This window comes from Ursus arctos, unplaced genomic scaffold (genome assembly GCF_023065955.2).
Source record: "Ursus arctos isolate Adak ecotype North America unplaced genomic scaffold, UrsArc2.0 scaffold_32, whole genome shotgun sequence".
In the NCBI taxonomy this organism is placed as follows: Eukaryota; Metazoa; Chordata; class Mammalia; order Carnivora; family Ursidae; genus Ursus; species Ursus arctos.
In genome coordinates, this window is record NW_026623008.1 from 754,658 (window position 1) to 772,462 (window position 17,805).

Genomic DNA, 17,805 nt, shown 5'->3' on the forward strand with positions numbered 1-17,805 from the left:
ATGTGTGTTCAGGCATGTGCAGGTTAGGAAACCCACGTGGAAAGGCTCAAGATACAAGATGGCTTAGAAGAAGGTAACGGACTGAACTATGTGACGATAAAATAAAAAGGGTGTCTGCCAGCTATGAAGGCGTGACCTGGGTCCCTGAGATCCTTGAAAACAGACGCAATGGCGACCTCAATCCAAAGGTTTCTTACCAGTGAAGGCATATCAAAGCCTGTCTTTGACTTCATTTTCAGAATGTTTCTGGCCATTATTACAACCAATCTCATTAAATAACTATTGAGAAGAGGTGAGTGTCCAAAACACATAAGACACGGCAGGCAAAAAAATTTCCAACTCTAAAGTTACTGGTGAGAACGTACCTGTATGTCCGGCCAGTTCACGGCTCACACGTACATTTCCTTCACGAGTTTTCAGATTGTAAATGGAGCAAATGTTATCCAGGCCACCGCAGGCCACATAGTTCCCAGAAGGGGCATATGCACAGGTCATGACCCATGAGGAACGCAGAGGGATGGCATGGACCTAAGTGACAAAACATAGATGATGCAGACACACTCAAGTTCAAAAACATTAACTAAGGACACTATGGTTCTTTTCCAGTCTTCAACTTTCATTGCAGAGAAGATGACACGGCAAAACAACGGCCAGAATTATTTTGAAAATAATTTATACATGTGGCCAGTCAGATAAAGTACTAATTTAATTAGAAATCCATGGGGCACCTGGGTGGCTCAGTCAGTTAGTGATCTGATTCTTGAACTCAGCATAAAAAAAAAAAACACAAAACACCAACATCCAGTGCTGCACACCAATTTACTCTGCAGTCTTGTTAAGGTCACAATTTATGGTTAGGTATGCACCTAAGTAACAGTTTTAGTCTCCTAAACGCAGATTATATGTTAAAAAGAAAAAACAGTTCACTAGCCTGTCAAAATGGCTATAAACTGATTTACAAAACAAAATGTTTTCAGTGAAGTAACAAAACTAGACACTGTGATTAATCCTGCCACAGACCTCCCCACGTTTGGGATAGATTTGTTGTCTTAGGACTCTGCAGTTAAAATACGACAGTCTGATCTTTTCCTACGTATGGACCAAGTGACAGTAAGTGCTTCCTCATTCAGTACAACCTTGGATTAAGTGTTTAAAAGAATTTAATTTACATTTCAAAGTACACTGCCTTTCAGGTTATCTCTTGTGAAAACGAATAACTAAATGAAAAGCTGGATTTCTACATTTTTAAATAAAACATGAAAGTCCTCAGATTGAGGGAACTCTGGAATCGGAACTCTGGAATCCAGGTCTTTCAGAACCACGAAGGAGGGACTTAGCTCCTGCCTGCCTTGCAGTGAGACCAGGAACCACAGCAGAAGACACTAGCAGCATGTGCTAGCCACGTGATTTGGCTTCACACTGAAAACAAAACTCACCACGATTCCCCTCCCTATCCTGTGTGATGTGTTTTTATACAAGCGGACCGGAGGTTAGAAGCCTGGCTCCTCCTAGGTTGGTTTCTCAGGAAGGGGCTGCTGCAGTCCTTACCTTGTTCGTGGTGTAGCTATCCCAGATGATCAGTTTGCCATCCTGTGAGGCACTGACTAGAAGCCTGCAGGAAGAGGACAAAAGAAAACTATCAGTACCACAGCAACAGGTATCACAGAAAGGCAACGGTACAAACTAAATCTTAGTGACTACGAACACACACTTCAGTGTCACATTTGTTTGAGACAAAGCACACTGATTTATAAAAAATAATTAAAAAGGTCTAATTGTTAGCTCAACTTTGAAAGCATGAAAGAAAATACTCCCATAAGTAACAGTTCAGATTCAAGTGCTTGCCTTCAAATGCAGACTAGATCACCAAAGCCACTCTCTGGTGAGCTAAGGTTGATTTCTTTTTCTTTCTTTCTTTTTCTTTCTTTCTTTCTTTCTTTCTTTCTTTCTTTCTTTCTTTCTTTCTTTTTCTTTCTTTCTTTCTTTCTTTCTTTCTTTCTTTCTTTCTTTTTCTTTCTTTCTTTCTTTCTCTCTTTCTCTCTTTTCAAAGATTTTTATTTATTTATTTGACAGAGAGAGAGAGAGAGAGAGAATACACAAGCGGGGGAGTGGTAGGCAGAGGGAGAGAAGCAGGCTCCCCACTGAGCGGAGAGTCCAACGTGGGGCTCGATTCCAGGACCCAGGATCATGACCTAAGTCAAAGGCAGATGCTTAACCGACTGAGCCACCCATGCGCCTCGACAGGTTGGTTTCTTATAACGCTTATGTTTGGTTTTTGGTTTTTATAAATCAAATTTCAGACATATAGATTTTTTAGAACCAAAGGTGTTAGAAAACATTTAGTATACAACTTTATGTTCCATTTGACAAGTAGAAAGCATAGATAGTAAAGAATAATCAGCTTGTAGATACTCCAAATTTATGAGACATTTCTCACCAAAAAAATAAAACAAAACAAAAATCATGAAAATTTCCCAGACTGGGCTAATGGTAGAATCCAGTCTCCTTGAAACATTAAGGAGGCACTTAACCTCCCACCTGCTTTGCAAAGAGATGACAAACTACAGCAGAATCGTGTCTTGTCCAGCAGAAGAGACTAGTAACTGTCATGAATGTCCTTCATGATTATTCTCTTGCTTTGGGTAACCGCTAAGTTTGGGATCCTGTGTTGAAAAGGTGCTCCGTCTATATTGGCAGAATTAAGACAGGATACTGCAGAAGGAAAGCATGACTAATGGGCAAAGGGACACAGTAATTCCGGAACCACAGCGACTCATAAGATACCCTAAGAACTCTATCCTACAGAATGTGCTATTTTCAAGGAATGGCAAGGAGGCTCTACTCATAATGCTAGGCAGAGATATGCCAGTCTGAGCCACCCAGGCGCCCCAGAGTTTTAATTTTAAAGATTTTAATTAAACACAGGTTTTGATCATTTCAGCCAAAAGCATATCTGACTTAACAAACGGTAACTTACTCAAGACATTCTGACAACTGTGATATTTTCCATCAAATTCTATGTTCTGATGCATAAACTTCCTTTACAAGGAGTCAACAATGAGTTTGGCAAAGAACACAAATGTTTTCAGTGCTGCACTGCAAAACTTATCAGAGAACCAAACTAAGTGCAGGTGCAATCCTATCATTTTTCAGATGCAATTTCTTAAAGCAAAGCCCTCCACACAGGTTTAGTAACAAACCTATTACGCACTTAAAGCTATTTCCTTCCCCGTAACAGAGTAAGGTTCAGTCTGCTGCTCAATTTCTGGTTGGCCCTTTACAGTCTTTGAATGGAATATCCAAGCCAACGCAAAGAAGCTCAATCTCCAGCAGGGTCACCTTTAGAAAAGTCTCCTGGTCAGAGAGCTTAATATTTGCTGACTCGTCCAGGGGTTAGAGAAATGTTAAGCTGTCCAATGATCCTCCAGAAGGTGAGAGAGGACACTTCTTAATCCAAGACAGGACAACTGTTGGAGAACTGGGTTCATTTTGCCCCTACAGCTTTCGGCTATTCATAAGTCAGTTACTGTGAGGCGCATCCACCCAGAACACACAGGCGAGAGCCAGCAAGGAGGGGAGGGCTCCAGGGAGCTGAGAACAGAGACTGAATAGAGGCCCACATCCAAATGCCTCTGGCCCCTCATTTACTTGGAGGAGGGAGGGCTCTCAGGCCTAGCTGGGCCAATTGTGTTTCACTCTCAATTATAACAAGAATTTAGCAGATTTTAGAAAGGGAAGAAACAGTTTCACATTAACTCATGTAACTGAAAGAGACTCTCAAATGTTGTAAAAAGTAGAATTTAAGTATAAATGAAAATATTAAGTCGATAAACATAAATGTATACGCAAACCTTCTGAGACACGCATATGCGCAAACCTCTTATTGTGGGGCTCTCCTATGGTTTTGAAAAATAAACTGCTGATCAGTACAACAGTTTAAGAGCATCTCTAAACTACAGAAACATGGTAAGATAACTGGTATTCATGAATTACAGCCTTGAATCATGAGAAACAAATATTTTGGACTTTAGAAAGACAAAAATTTACCTACCCAGAAAATACGGCTATGTAGAAAAAAATAATATCTGAAAAGCTCTGAATAGCAGAGATCCTCCTTAATATCATTTTTCGTTTTCTTTTGTTTGTGATTATAAAATAGGGCCCCTTATAAGGGTACTGTGAAACGTAACTGTGCAGTTTCAAAAGCAGTTATAAAACAAGTGACGGGGCGCCTGGGTGGCACAACGGTTAAGCATCTGCCTTCGGCTCAGGGCGTGATCCCGGCGTTCTGGGATCGAGCCCCACATCAGGCTCCTCCGCTATGAGCCTGCTTCTTCCTCTCCCACTCCCCCTGCTTGTGTTCCCTCTCTCGCTGGCTGTCTCTATCTCTGTCAAATAAATAAATAAAATCTTTAAAAAAAAAAAAACAAAAAAAAAACAAGTGTCTACCGCTCCATCCAAGAAACAGAGCAAGACTACAACAGCCCCCACGAGCCTCCCATGCGATCTTCCAAGTCCCCCCTTCTTTAAGGGGTGACCGTGACCCTGAATTTGGTGCTACTTATTCATGCCCTTGCTGTTTTTCCTTCTGAGCTTTCAAAGCACCATTTGTGTATGGACCAGATGGAGCATAAAGCTTTGCCCCATGACTGGGAAGCTACATGATATGGTGTCCACCTGCCCTCCTGCTTCACCCTGAGCCCCCGTCCTCGTTTCCACAGCTACCTGCAGGTTGACCTGGTGCTCCCAGTGACCCTTAGGCACAAGGAACGTGTCACCTCTGCAGTTCCCCAAACTAGAGCGCAGCTGTTGCAGAAGAGCAAATTGCTTAAGGAGGCAAGACAACGACTGGGCTCCAAGTACCCGATTCCTGAGTACCAGGCTCTGAGCACTAGGCTCCGAGTACCAGGCTCCAAGTGCTGGATTCCTCAGTACCAGGTTCTGGGTACAGCCTAGCTGCAGTGTCTATCAAGTGTCCTGTCTGATAAGGACACTGATGTTCCTACAGATGGAGGAAAAGCCCTGGAGGCAATACACCATTTGGTTACTGTCTACTTTTGATAACAAATTCCAAGGTGGACTGACTAGCAAGGGCATTTTTCTTCCTTTCCCCGTTCTTAGTCTTTCTGATTATTGCCATCATTAAAATGATCGGTTAGCTCTCATTTGCATTTGAAAATGTACGGAACAGCGTATAGAACAAACTAAAGATAGATTCTTTTGTTCTGTAGCTGTTTACACTCTAAGGCAGACAATTTCATGAACAAAGAGAAAACCAAGCAATTCCTCTCTGACATACAACACAAAATAATGCTACTCAAAGAAAGGCATTTTGAGACTCATACACCAGGTATTTGAAAGAGCATGTTACAGCCACTAAGTCACATAGCATGTTATTTAATTATTTGGGTGGAAAAGGTAGAAGAGAGATCCTCCAGCAGCCTCTAAAAGAAAGAGAGAGTTGAGCAGATTTCACTCTGGTGATGCTGCAGGTTAAAGCAACGAGCGCCTGAGGGGCATTTTCTTGTCAGGACGGTGGATAACAGGAAGGCGGGGCAGCAGCGGCAACATGCGCTCCCACACGTCTGCGGCGGGCTCCAAGAAAACCAGCAGCAAACCTGTGCACAGCACTCGGGATGCTCTAGTCACTGCTCGAAGGCTCAACACACTCAATCTTCCCCACACCACAGAGCAGGTTATGATCCCTGAGCCAGGACGCTGAAACCACAAGAGGGTAGGAGCCAAGGAGTGATGAGCAACAGGCTGGAAAGGCAAGGAGCCATGGCACAGAGAAGCTGTGTAACCTCCCCAAGGTCACACAGGCACGGCACAGTGGAGCTGGGAGAGCAGAGGTTGGGGGGGGGGCGGTCACGGCTCATATAAACATGATGAAGGCAGTGAAGCAATGACAGTGTATCATCAGCCCAGGTGAGTGGAAATACGCACAGGCGTGTGCAATTGTGATGCTATACCTGGCCTGCCCAGACACTGACAACATCCTCATTCTGTCTTTACGAATGACAGCAAATGAGTTCAGGTTATTTTTCCTCAGAAAAACAGAACAATCCTTGAGTGTCTCAAGCAGTATGTTTTGCTCATGCTCCCACACACCTGGAATCCGTGCCCCAATGCATGGCATAAATTTTGGCCAAGTGCCCCCTCAGCGTTCTCCTGGTGCGCATCTGGATTCTTCCCACTGGGTCGATGTTGTTTGTGATCTTAAAAATAAAAGTTACTACAAATTAAAAGTCTGTCATGGAATGACCTCTCCTGAGGCCTCCTCTCCCACCCTCCTTGCAGCCCCACCCTCTTGCTCTGGTGTGCTGCTCACCCACGGTGCTGTGCCCACCCAGTTCCTGCTGGTCACCCAAGGCAGCTCTCCACTGTGGCTTCTCCTGCTTACCACGGCACCTACCTTCCTTTCATGGTCCGTATGAAGTCCATCGCTCTACTTGCTCTTCAAGACCTCTGTTCCCCCAACCCCTCTCTCCACGATGTGCGCACACAGCGCCAGTCCACAGGTGCGCTGACTTCCCTGGGTCTCCCTCCCTCCTCTCTCTAGCTGCTCATCCAGGCCCAGCTCCTCTTGCCCCTTAGTCCTTGCAGGCTCGCTCTCCTTCCAAACTACAGTCCCATCGGCCCGTCACACCGAACACAGGCCCACTGCTCACACACTGTCCACAGCAACCATGCTGGGCACTGATCTGCACAAGTCGGCAGCGACTAGAAATACTGTTGCTTATGGCACAGAACTGGACATGCAGACCTGAGGATTCACTCCAACATGTAAAAAACGGACATTAACGATTCTGCGCTGACAACTGGACTAAGTGTATCACTTAGTTTGTTTGTTTGTTTAAGATTTTATTTTTAAGTAATCTCTACTTAAATACCCAACATGGAGGTTGAACTTACAACCCCGAGATCAAGAGTTGCACACTCTGCCGACTGAGGCGGCCAGGTGCCCCAACAATGGCTTTAAAAAAAGGATAGTCCAAAATATACGCAGTATATCTAAGAATTCAAATTTAGGAATTCTATACAGTATAAGTTTCTCTTTAACTTACTGTTTAACCCCAACTAAAGCACATCCCCTAAAGCATTGGGACAGCAGAGAACATCTAATCATCCTCAGAAGTATGAATATAATTTTTCTTTCATGTTTCTGTTTAATTCTTTGGACAAAAACTGTTTTCTTAATGAGGTGAAACTCACCATTGTAAAGTGAGCAGTTCCGTGGTGCTTAGCACATTCCCACCTCTGGGCAACCAGAACACCACCTCCACCTGGTTCCAGTGCGCTTCCACCCCCTCCCCCAGGAGGAAGTCCCCCAGTCATTCCCCACCGTCCTTCCTGACCCCTGGCAACCACTGCTAAACTTCTGTCTTCTTGCACATTCCCTGTCAGTGGAACCCATGCTGTGTGACCTTGTATGTCTGCTTCTCTCACTGGGCCTCACGTCTGAGATGCATCCATGCTGCGGTATGTGTTGTAACGCGGTCTCTGTGTGAACAGACCACACTTTGTTATGTGTTCGTCCGTTCACAGAAATGGTGCTTGTCTTGCTGTTTGGAAATAGTGAACGGTGCTCCTGCCAAGAACACACGTGTACGTGTACTTGTCTGAGTTTTGGGTGGGCATCTGGGAGCAGAACCCATGGTTCATAGTTTACGTGCAACTTTTTGAGGATCTGCCCAACTGGACTTTAGAAAGGCCTGTGAGACACCTACTTATCACCCAAAAAAAACACGACTTCCTCTGTCTTCTGAATGAAAATGCTTCAAGCAGTGTTTACACCCTCACTGCAAAAGGAGAGAACCAGAGCACAGCTCACTCTCAAGGCACTGAGTGTAGGCGCCACTGAGCCCCGGCGCAATGCCGGGCAAGCACCTCTGAGTAAAGGGGTCCTTACCTGAGAGAGAGTTGCATCTGCACATGCTTTCCTAGCATCCTAGGAAATAAGAATGACAAAGCAGAAGTTAGTAACGTTTCACATACATTCAGTCCCAGGTCCTCACACCAAAGTTTTGGAGCACCTCTAGGAACGGTTAGAAGGTAGAAAGGAAGAGGATGGCGCCCTCTCTCCACTCCTCTGCTCAAATGCAGTCTAGGGCCGCCGACAGTCCTGCGCTGTGTTCCAGGTTCTAATGAACAGAGCTCCAGTGGCAACCCATGCGCGTGATCACCAGCACAACACCCCTATGACCCCAGAAATGGAGGCTGTGTTGGGAGGACTACACTGGAAGCCGGGTGGCACTGCAGAAATTGGTACTGCTTCCTCTCCTGCCTGCCGAGGCTTCTGTACTTTCCCACAGACCTGCATGTGCACCTTACTCTGTCTTTCTAACAGCCCAGGAGCCATGGGGGCCCAAAGAAAGAAGTTCAAACAGCACTGGATGTCCCGCCCAAAGAACTTTCCCTCCAATGTTAACTAAGGACTTTGTTTTCACCAAACAATACCTGATGCTAAACTCTATGAGCAAAGGGTATACAGTCAAGACAATCAAATTCAGGTAAGATTTTCTGGTTGTTGTATCTATTATCTGTTTTCTTATCTATAAAATGATCTTGTGAAGCAGGTAAGCACTATAAAGGGAAATTCTAAGGCTAACTAAGATGTTTTCATTGTTCCCAAGTGATCAAACTTCCTAGGAAATACAGAAAATAGAAAGCTATATATTATGAAGGAAAATGAAACAACAGTTTGAAAGGGGTAAAAATGTGAGTACAAGAATAATTTCAAGAGAAATGATGACAAATTTCTAATAAGAAAAAGGTTTTCATTATGCAGTCATCTGATTATCTGCTTTTGAAATGACAGCTGGCCACGTGACAGCATTTACATATACCCGCACACTCACGCGGGGCTGGCGGGAGGGAGGGGGTGGTTCCTAGGACACCATTCTCTAGGGGCAAACTGCCTCACTGTGAATTATTTTTATTGCATGAAGCTTGAGGGAATATTTATCAACTGAGAACATGGAAATATACTCAGGGACATTATTGTTATAAATGTGCTAAAGATCTAGATTTCAAATTCAGCTTTAATTATCCTATTAGAAGTCATTCTGCTTAATTAAGTCTACTTAATGGATTAAATAATTAAAATATCAAAAAATTATATCATCAAGTATTCCTATGCCCGCACCTAAATTTGGGGTAAGGAGCAAGCAGAGGGGAGGTCCAGAATAGCAAGTCTTTCAATGGGGGATTCTACCTGTCACTACTGAGTTTAACATTTATTTCTGAATATCACTCTTACTGATGTTATACATGGCTTTTAGTTTTAAAAAGAACGACGACAGGACATCTAGGTGGCTCAGTTGGTTAAGTGTCTGCCTTTCGCTCAGATCATGATCCCAGGGTCCTGGGACCAAGTCCCGCATCAGGCTCTTTGCTCAGCGGGAAGACTGCTTCTCTCTCTGCCTGCTGCTCCCCCTGCTTGTGTGCTCACTTTCTCTCTCTCTCTCTGACAAATAAATAAATAATTAAAAATCTTTATTAAAAAAAATAATAATAATGAAAATTTTCTAAGTGAAAAACATAAGCCATGGGCCTTAAGCAACTTCACATTGATTAGTGTACGAAGATCAACCTGGATTTTCACACTGTATCATACAACAGACCATGGTGATACTATCAGTAAACAAAGGAAAAAGCCATTTTGAAAACTAAACACAGAGAACTCCAATTCAGTCTTCATTCTAACCAAGTGCTTATCTCACTGAGTGCAGCATTTCTCCCGACAAGCAGAAAGAGGTCTTCCAACGGAAGCAATCTCTAACTACTTCATAAAGACAGACATCTCTACTATCTTTCAGGTTAATTTCTAATCGAATGGACTGGTGAAAATGTGCATAATGGGTATATTATTTAGTGCAAAGACTTCTATGCTGGTTGTGATGAGAAATGCCACTGAAGACAACAGGCAATCTCTTCTGTCCCCTTAAACCAGAGTATATCCAAATCAGTAATCACTTAGTTCCCCACAAAGCCAGGTTTCTTCCTACTTGGGTCCCAGGTAAAGCACCTGCTCTGCTCAGCTGCTGGACAGCAACACTGGGGACTGTCGTGCACTGAGTCTTCTCACTTGTATGGGTCGGTACAGTCGCTTTGTAAACAATTTGCACCTGTACATTCCGAGTTTTTCCTTAAACAATCAAGTAGCTCATGTAACTTTAAGAAATGCCATTGTTTGAGCAGCACCCTTTTGAGAGTCCATGTTTCCTTACAATCTAAAGTGGGATGATGGCTGCCTGGGTGGCTCGGTCAGTCAAGTGTCAGACTCTGGATCTTAGCTCAAGTATTGATCTCAGGGTTGTGAGTTCAAGCCCCGTGTTGGGCTCCACGCTGGGTATAGAGCCCACAGGCATGCATGCATACATAAATAAATAATGGATGAGATGGTCCTTGGGGTCTTTCAGCTTAAAAACAAATCTAAGAAAGCAAGGCCTCTTAGATCACCCACTGCTGCTTGTCTGATTCCCTATGCCCTGTATTTTTTAACAAGTATGTACTCCTTGGGTAGTCAGAAAAAAAAGGGTATTTTTTTCTTTTTGAAAGCAAGTCTTCCCTTCCTGCTTGGTGTAATGGACTTTGCCGTCCATCCCTGTGCTGTACAACGAAACCAGCAGAGACTTAGCTCCTGAGACTGGGCATACAAAAATCTGTAGCTCAGGAGCTCTCCTTGGGGGTCCAGTGTGGGAGCTGCCATCACGTGAAACGCAGCAAGACAAACTGAGGCCTGTCATTCAATGTAGGACACACTGTATTCTTGAAGCTTAATATAAAAAAGAAATGTGAAATAATAAAATACCTATTTTTAAAATTTTTATTTTTAAAAGATTTTATTTTGGGGGCATCTGGGTGGCTCAGTTGGTGAAGCGTCTGCCTTCGGTTCAGGTCGTGATCTCAGGGTCCTGGGATCGAGCCCTGCATCGGGCTCCCTGCTCAGTGGGGAGTCTGTTTCTCCCTCTACCTGTCCTCCCAACTTGTGTGCACACACACCTTTCTCAAAATAAATAAAATCTTTTAAAAAATAAATTTTTTTTTTTGATTTTTTTTTTTAACGAGAGAGAGAGAGCATGAGAGAGAGCATGGGGGCGGGGGGAGGCAGAGCCAGGAGCAGACGTCCTGCTGAGCAGGGAGCCCAATGCACGGCTCGATCCCAGGACCATGACCTGAGCTGAAGGCAGACGCTTCACCGACTGAGCCACCCATGTGCCCCAAAAGATTTTATTATTTATTTATTTATTTATTTATTTTAAAGATTTTATTTATTTATTTGACAGAGAGAGACAGCCAGCGAGAGAGGGAACACAAGCAGGGGAGTGAGAGAGGAAGAAGCAGGCTCCCAGTGGAGGAGCCTGACGTGGGGCTCAATCCCAGAACGCTGGGATCACGCCCTGAGCCGAAGGCAGACGCTCAACTGCTGCGCCACCCAGGCGCCCCAAGATTTTATTTTTAAGTAATCTCTACACACAATGTGTAGCTCAAACTTACAACCCTGAGATCAAGAGTTGCATGCTCTACTGACTGAGCCAGCCAGGCGCCCCAAATATCTATTTTTTTAAAAAAAGATACTATTTTTTTTCTAAAGATTTTATTTATTTGAGAAAGAGAGAGAGAGAGTGAGCGCATGCGAGCTCGAGCAGGGGGAAGGGGCAGAAGGAGAGGGAGAAGCAGACTCTCCACTGAGCGGGGAACCTGATGCAGGGTTAGATTCCAGGACCCAGAGATCATGACCTGAGCTGAAGGCAGCCACTTAACTGAGCCAGCCAGGAGCCCCTAAAAGTATCTATTAATTTTATGTTGAAATGACAGTATTTTAGATATACTGGTAGTCTGTTAAAAACTGATTTCAGGGGCGCCCACTCCCCCTGCTTGTGTTCCCTCTCTCGCTGGCTGTCTCTATCTCTGTCAAATAAATAAATAAAATCTTTAAAAAAAAAACTGATTTCACATGTTTCTATACACACATTCATTGTTTTTAAGATTTTATTTTTAAGTAATCTCTACACCCACCATGGGGCTCGAACTCACAACCTCGAGACCAAGAGTTGCATGCTCTTCTGACTGTGCTACCCACACACCCCTCTATTCACACTTTCAAACCCCACAGGTGGCTCACATGATAGCCCTGTCCCCAGGAGGACAGCATGCAGTAGACAATGTAAAGGCTCTACAAAGGGGGAGGAGATGCAACATGAACTCTCAGGCTTTGTTTCTTTTCCCTGAATTTGGGTGTCTTTCACCTATGCCATACAAACTTAATTTTTCTTTCTCTCTCTCTCTCTCTCTTTTCTTTCTTTTTCTTTCTTTCTTTCTTTCTTTCTTTCTTTCTTTCTTTCTTTCCTTCCTTCCTTCCTTCCTTCCTTCCTTCTTTCCTTTTCTTTCTCTCTTTCTTTCTTTCTTTTCTTTTTCTTTCTCTCTCTCTCTCTCTCCCTCCCTCCCTTTTACTTTCTTAAGATTTTATTTATTTGTCAGAGAGAGAGCACAAGCAAGGGGAGCAGCAAGTAGAGGGAGAAGCAGTCTCTGCCGAGCAAGGAGTCTGATGCATGACTCGATCCCAGGACCCTGGTATCATGACCTGAGCTGAAGGCAGATGCCCAACCAACTGAGCCACCCAGGCGCTCCCATACAAACTTTCCTTATCTGCTATGAACAGCAACTTCTAAACAATAATGTATAGCTATCAGAAAAACAAAATTCTGAATTCTATATTCTGGAAGGTGGACAGAATACTGAGCATTAAAAGCACCAAGTCCTGCTTATTTTTATTGAGCTATATCCAATACTTTCTTGTTTTGTTTTTTAAAAGCTTTTATTCATTTGAGGGGCGCCTGGGTGGCACAGCGGTTAAGCGTCTGCCTTCGGCTCAGGGCGTGATCCTGGCGTTCTGGGATCGAGCCCCACATCAGGCTCCTCTGCTAGGAGCCTGCTTCTTCCTCTCCCACTCCCCCTGCTTGTGTTCCCTCTCTCGCTGGCTGTCCCTCTCTGTCAAATAAATAAATAAAATCTTTAAAAAAAAAAAAAAAAGCTTTTATTCATTTGAGACAGAGAGATACAGAGAGAGAGACAGAGCACAAGCATGAGCAGAGGGAGAGGGAGAAGCAGACTCCCCACTGAGCTGGGAGCCCAACATAGGGCTCAATCCCAGGACCCGGAGATCATGACCTGAGCTGAAGGTGGACGCTTAATCATCTGAGATACCCAGGCGCCCCATATAGCTGATCTTTTAAATGTTAGGATTTGAAAGATACTTTGTTTTCTCTAAGCTGCAGATCTTTAAAAATTCTGTTATCTTTTCTTAAGCTTAAGAAAAAAAGTCCGCTGCCACAATGCTAGTGCTTCTTTCCCCAGTTACCACCAGGCTTTCTGAACACAGAGCTGGTCATCTGAAAGGGATATGACTCCATCCTTACAGTAGACTCAGAAAAATAAACTGTTTAGACACATATTGAAAAATGATGCTCTGAGGAGAGCTGGGCCTTGAGAAGTGCCTTCATCAAGTGGACATGAATCTGGCTCAATGTTCTGAGGATGGGTTTTCCAGGGGTCGACCCCTCCTTGTTGCCTTATCAACGTCATCTTATCAACGGTGGGAGAACAGGAACAAGTACTGTCTCACAAAATGGGGTGGAGAGCAGAATCTAGCCTTCAGACCCCTCCCAGTGCTGTCTTTTCAGAAGTGCATGGGCTCTGTGGTGAGACAGGCTGGGATTTAAAGCTGTAGAACTCTGGAGCCCCTCTTTCTAGAGGGTGGTTGAATGACACGTGGTTGTGTTTACCTCCAGCTCTCATTTAATAGCCTATCAAAACTTGCAGATGCCAGTGCCCATCCCGGGACCCTTCTCTAGGGCGCCCTGGGCACACCTGAGATACTTTCCACTGTTGTTGCTAACACTCTTGTTTTTAAACACGTTTCCTGTCCTCAACGTAACAGTCACAAGGGAGGGAGGCAGACACCACAGTCTACACAGAGACCGAGAGAATGTCATGAACAACAACAAAAAGGATGTCATGAATGAATTCCCAAGGTTAAGAAAAAATATACAGAAAGACATTTATAAATTCTATGAAAACATTTTTCATATATTCAAATAATGATATACTGGAAAACAAAACCCAAAAAACCACGTGCTAGGCCAAATATCTGGCTTTAATTACCATATCCTGGGCCAGCAAAAATTCAGTTTCAATCCAAAACACTGAGTAGTCATTCTGAAACCCATCTTTCCCAAAACAGATAACATCTTACCTGAAATCCAAATGATTTATAAACTAAGGTAAGCACACACGTAGCTACATACCCTAATTTGGTTTTTAAGCTGCTCGGCCTCCTGCCGTAACTGGTCAAGTTCACTCATCTTCGGGTCCTAGTGCTCTTCAATGCTATCAAGGAATCTGAGATCTGAAACAAATATAAGCATTAAAAAATTAATAAACAATGGCTGAGTAACTTAATGAAGTGGGAAAAGGAAATTGGAATTTTGAGAGCTACGATTTTGTTACAGGTCAGAGCACTTTTCTTCAGCATTCATCAGAACTTCTAAAGTGCCTACCAAGGGCTGGATTAATAAAATATAATTACCACTATCCACTAGCTTTTACAATGACAATGTCTAACGGACCACTCAAAAGATGGTGGTGAAAAAGGAAAAATCTGTTAAGCAGCATTTTTCATGAAGGATCTGAGTCTCACTCTAAACCCAAGAATGTAAGACTGACGGTGGAAGAGCTCTCGGGCGGAAACCCAGGGTAGTCTGTTCAGAAAACAAGCAGAGCGGCAACCTGACAACCCAGAACCTCAACACCACGTCGAAGATCTCGAACCCATGACCTCCCCCCCGCCCCCCCGCGGCAGGGATGTCAGAATGTTTACACAGCAATTCTGAAAGCACTCAGTGTGGTATCCAGCAGGCCTCTGGTTAAGGGACATCTCACTCTCCCACCAAAATGGACCCTGGGGTGCCAGTAAACTCAGAAGCAACTCCATCCTTACAGGCACAGGCCGAATTAGGCTCAATACAAGCAGCCCTACCCCCCAACTCTTAACCGTGCCCCACCCCAGTCTCGTTAGACAGTACTCCTTAAAATCAGACTCAAAACAAAGTCACCCTGTTAAACTAGAGACTTACTTTCCCAAGGACATGTCGTAACTGGTGTTGCATTTCTGCCCAGGAACATGACTGTTAAATCAGTCATAGTTATGACCAATGTATCACAAAGCTGAAGATATAATTACCAACATCTCTTTAATCGCTTAAGCCTACAATGAGCTCCCACATGCAAATATGGCTTATCAAAGGGCCTCAACGTCCTATGCAAACACACACTGGAGATTTTACGCAAAAGTGACAGTTAATACTACATACATCGGATACTTAATTAACAATAGTTATTTTCTTGAGATTAAAAGATATCTGGGGGAAACTGTCTGGAAGACCCAGGAAGCATATTTGTTAGAGTTCCTAGTCTAGATAAATTTCCCTATTCTCCACAAAAGCATTTTAAATAAATTTACATGGTTTACATTACAGACACTTGATGTATACTTACTGACGAAAGCAAAAATATCTTCCCCAATAAGGAATATCTTTAAAAAGTGTGTGTGAGTTCTTGGTTCTTGCTTTCAGACATGCTGTCTATTCACGGCTACAAAAACAGGCCAGGCAGGAGGTAGAGGGGTGAAGGGGTGTATGATGGACCTCCAGAAAGCAATCTACAGTCACTAGCAATGACCTTCAATGAAGTCCGCAGAACCACCAGGAAAGGCCTTATAGGGACGGGGACGGGATGTGAAGGTGCCTCTGAGAAGGCGATACACGGTGACACAGTTTCGGAAATATTTCGGACCAAAATAGTTGTTTCTAAAGACATTACTTTAAGTGGGTGCTGGAGGCACGTAGAAAGCTTCAAAGAATACTTCAAGCCTCCCTGGTCAAAAGAGCATTGCTGAAGCTCGATGCAGGAGAGGCTACACTGCAGACACTTTACCCCTGTGACACCACTGGCTAAAGCTCTCTTCAGTCCCCACGTACAAAGGCTTCAGAACTGCCATTTATGAATATTAATGTATGTAACAGGAATAATGCCAAGAGAATACGAGATAATTTTTAAAACAGAAAAGTGGTGATGAGGGGCGTCTGGGTGGCTCAGCTGTGAAGTGTCTGCCTTCAGCTCAGGTCATGATCCCAGGGTTCTGGGATCGAGCCCCGCATCGGCTCCCTGCTCGGCGGGAAGCCTGCTTCTCTCTCTCATACTCCCCTTGCTTGTGTTCCCTCTCTCGCTGTCTCTCTCTGTCACATAAATAAATAAAATCTAAAAAAAGAAGAAAAAAAAAGCAAGCAAGCTGTGCTGATGTGTCTTCTGAGTCTGTGGACTGCTTTGGGTTTTCTGCCAGCCGGGACGCCCCACCACCACTCACATGCATTTAGATGTAGCCATATTACACCTCACACAAAATTAGGCAGAGTTCCAGCAACACCACCCTACCCCCCATGTTAGAAAATTGTTCTTAGTCTGTAAAGAAGCCATTTTATTCAATCCTTCCAAAATCAATGCTGAAGAAACATAACAGCTAATGGTCGTCATGGGGTAAATGGAATTGTTAGTTTTATAAATAAATAAAATCTTAAAAAAAATGGGGGGGATGCCTGGGTGGCTCAGTCGGTTAAGCGTCCATCTGTTGGTATCAGCTCAGGTCATGATCTCGGGGTCTTAAGATTAAGTGCCATGTTGGGCTCCGTGCTCAGTGGGGAGTTTGCTTGAGATTCTCTCTCACTCTGCCTCTGGCCCTGCCCCCCCACTCGCATGCATGCTCTCCCTCTCTAAAATTAATAAATAAAATCGTAAATTGTTGGGACACCTGGGTGGCTCAATTAGTGAAGCAGCTGCCTTTGGCTTGGGTCACAATTCCAGGGTCCTGGGATCGAGTCCCCTGAGTCCTGAGTCAGGATCCTTGCTCAGCAGGGAGCCTGCTTCTCCCTCTGCCTGTTTCTGCCCGCTGCTCCCCCTGCTTGTGCTCTCTCTGACAAATAAATAAATAAAACCTTTAAAAAAATCTTAAGTTGTTAGTTTTAGTCAACAAACATAACTTCGATTATAAATTCAAACACTAAAAAGCTAGGCTAATTTTTAAAGTAAGGACTAAAAACAACAAGGATCTAGGTAAACAGGAAGTACTTTCTGAGATGCTAAAGGGTCTTTAGGTAAAGACCCAAATTCTACTGTTAGGTGGGATAACTCCTGAGATCTTGAGTTTAACTACTTCTTTTACTTAGATGTTTCTGTAAACATGTTATAGAAGAATATATACATGATAATCACCCGGCTGTATTGTTCTAAACTAGAGAAGTGAATTGAAAACCTAAGTGTCTGCATTTTTTTTAAAGATCTTATTTATTTATTTCAGAAAGAGAGAAAAAGAGAGACAGCACAAGTGGAGGTGAGGGGCAGAGGCAGAGGGAGAAGCAGACTCCCTGCTAAGCAAGAAGCCTGATGTAGGACTCACGGGACTTGATCCCAGGACCCCCTGGGATCATGACCCAAGCCGAAGGCAGCAGCTTAACCGACTGAGCCGCCCAGGTAACCCCCCCCCCCAGCAAGTGTCTTTATTTTATTATTTTTTTAATTTTATTTATTTATTTGACAGAAGAGAGACAGCCAGTGAGAGAGGGAACACAGGCAGGGGGAGTGGGAGAGGAAGAAGCAGGCTCACAGCAGAGAAGCCCGATGCGGGGCTCGATCCCATAACGCCAGGATCACGCCCTGAGCCGAAGGCAGGCGCTTAACCGCTGTGCC

General features: G+C 44.0%; 1 protein-coding gene across 5 annotated transcripts in view; it reads right to left on the reverse strand.

The window, feature by feature from the left end:
- GNB1 (G protein subunit beta 1) overlaps nucleotides 1-17,805 on the reverse strand; it is a 94,265-nt gene that overhangs the window by 18,163 nt on the left and 58,297 nt on the right. For all 5 annotated transcript variants that reach the window (XM_026520051.4, XM_026520050.4, XM_048222010.2 and 2 more), the window contains 5 exons: nucleotides 14,313-14,413; nucleotides 7,913-7,951; nucleotides 6,112-6,218; nucleotides 1,549-1,612; nucleotides 366-528 (listed from right to left, as the gene is read on the reverse strand). In XM_026520051.4, the coding sequence (XP_026375836.1) occupies nucleotides 366-528; nucleotides 1,549-1,612; nucleotides 6,112-6,218; nucleotides 7,913-7,951; nucleotides 14,313-14,369 (430 nt within the window). In that variant the 5' untranslated portion in view covers nucleotides 14,370-14,413. The remainder of the gene's footprint in view (nucleotides 1-365; nucleotides 529-1,548; nucleotides 1,613-6,111; nucleotides 6,219-7,912; nucleotides 7,952-14,312; nucleotides 14,414-17,805) is intronic.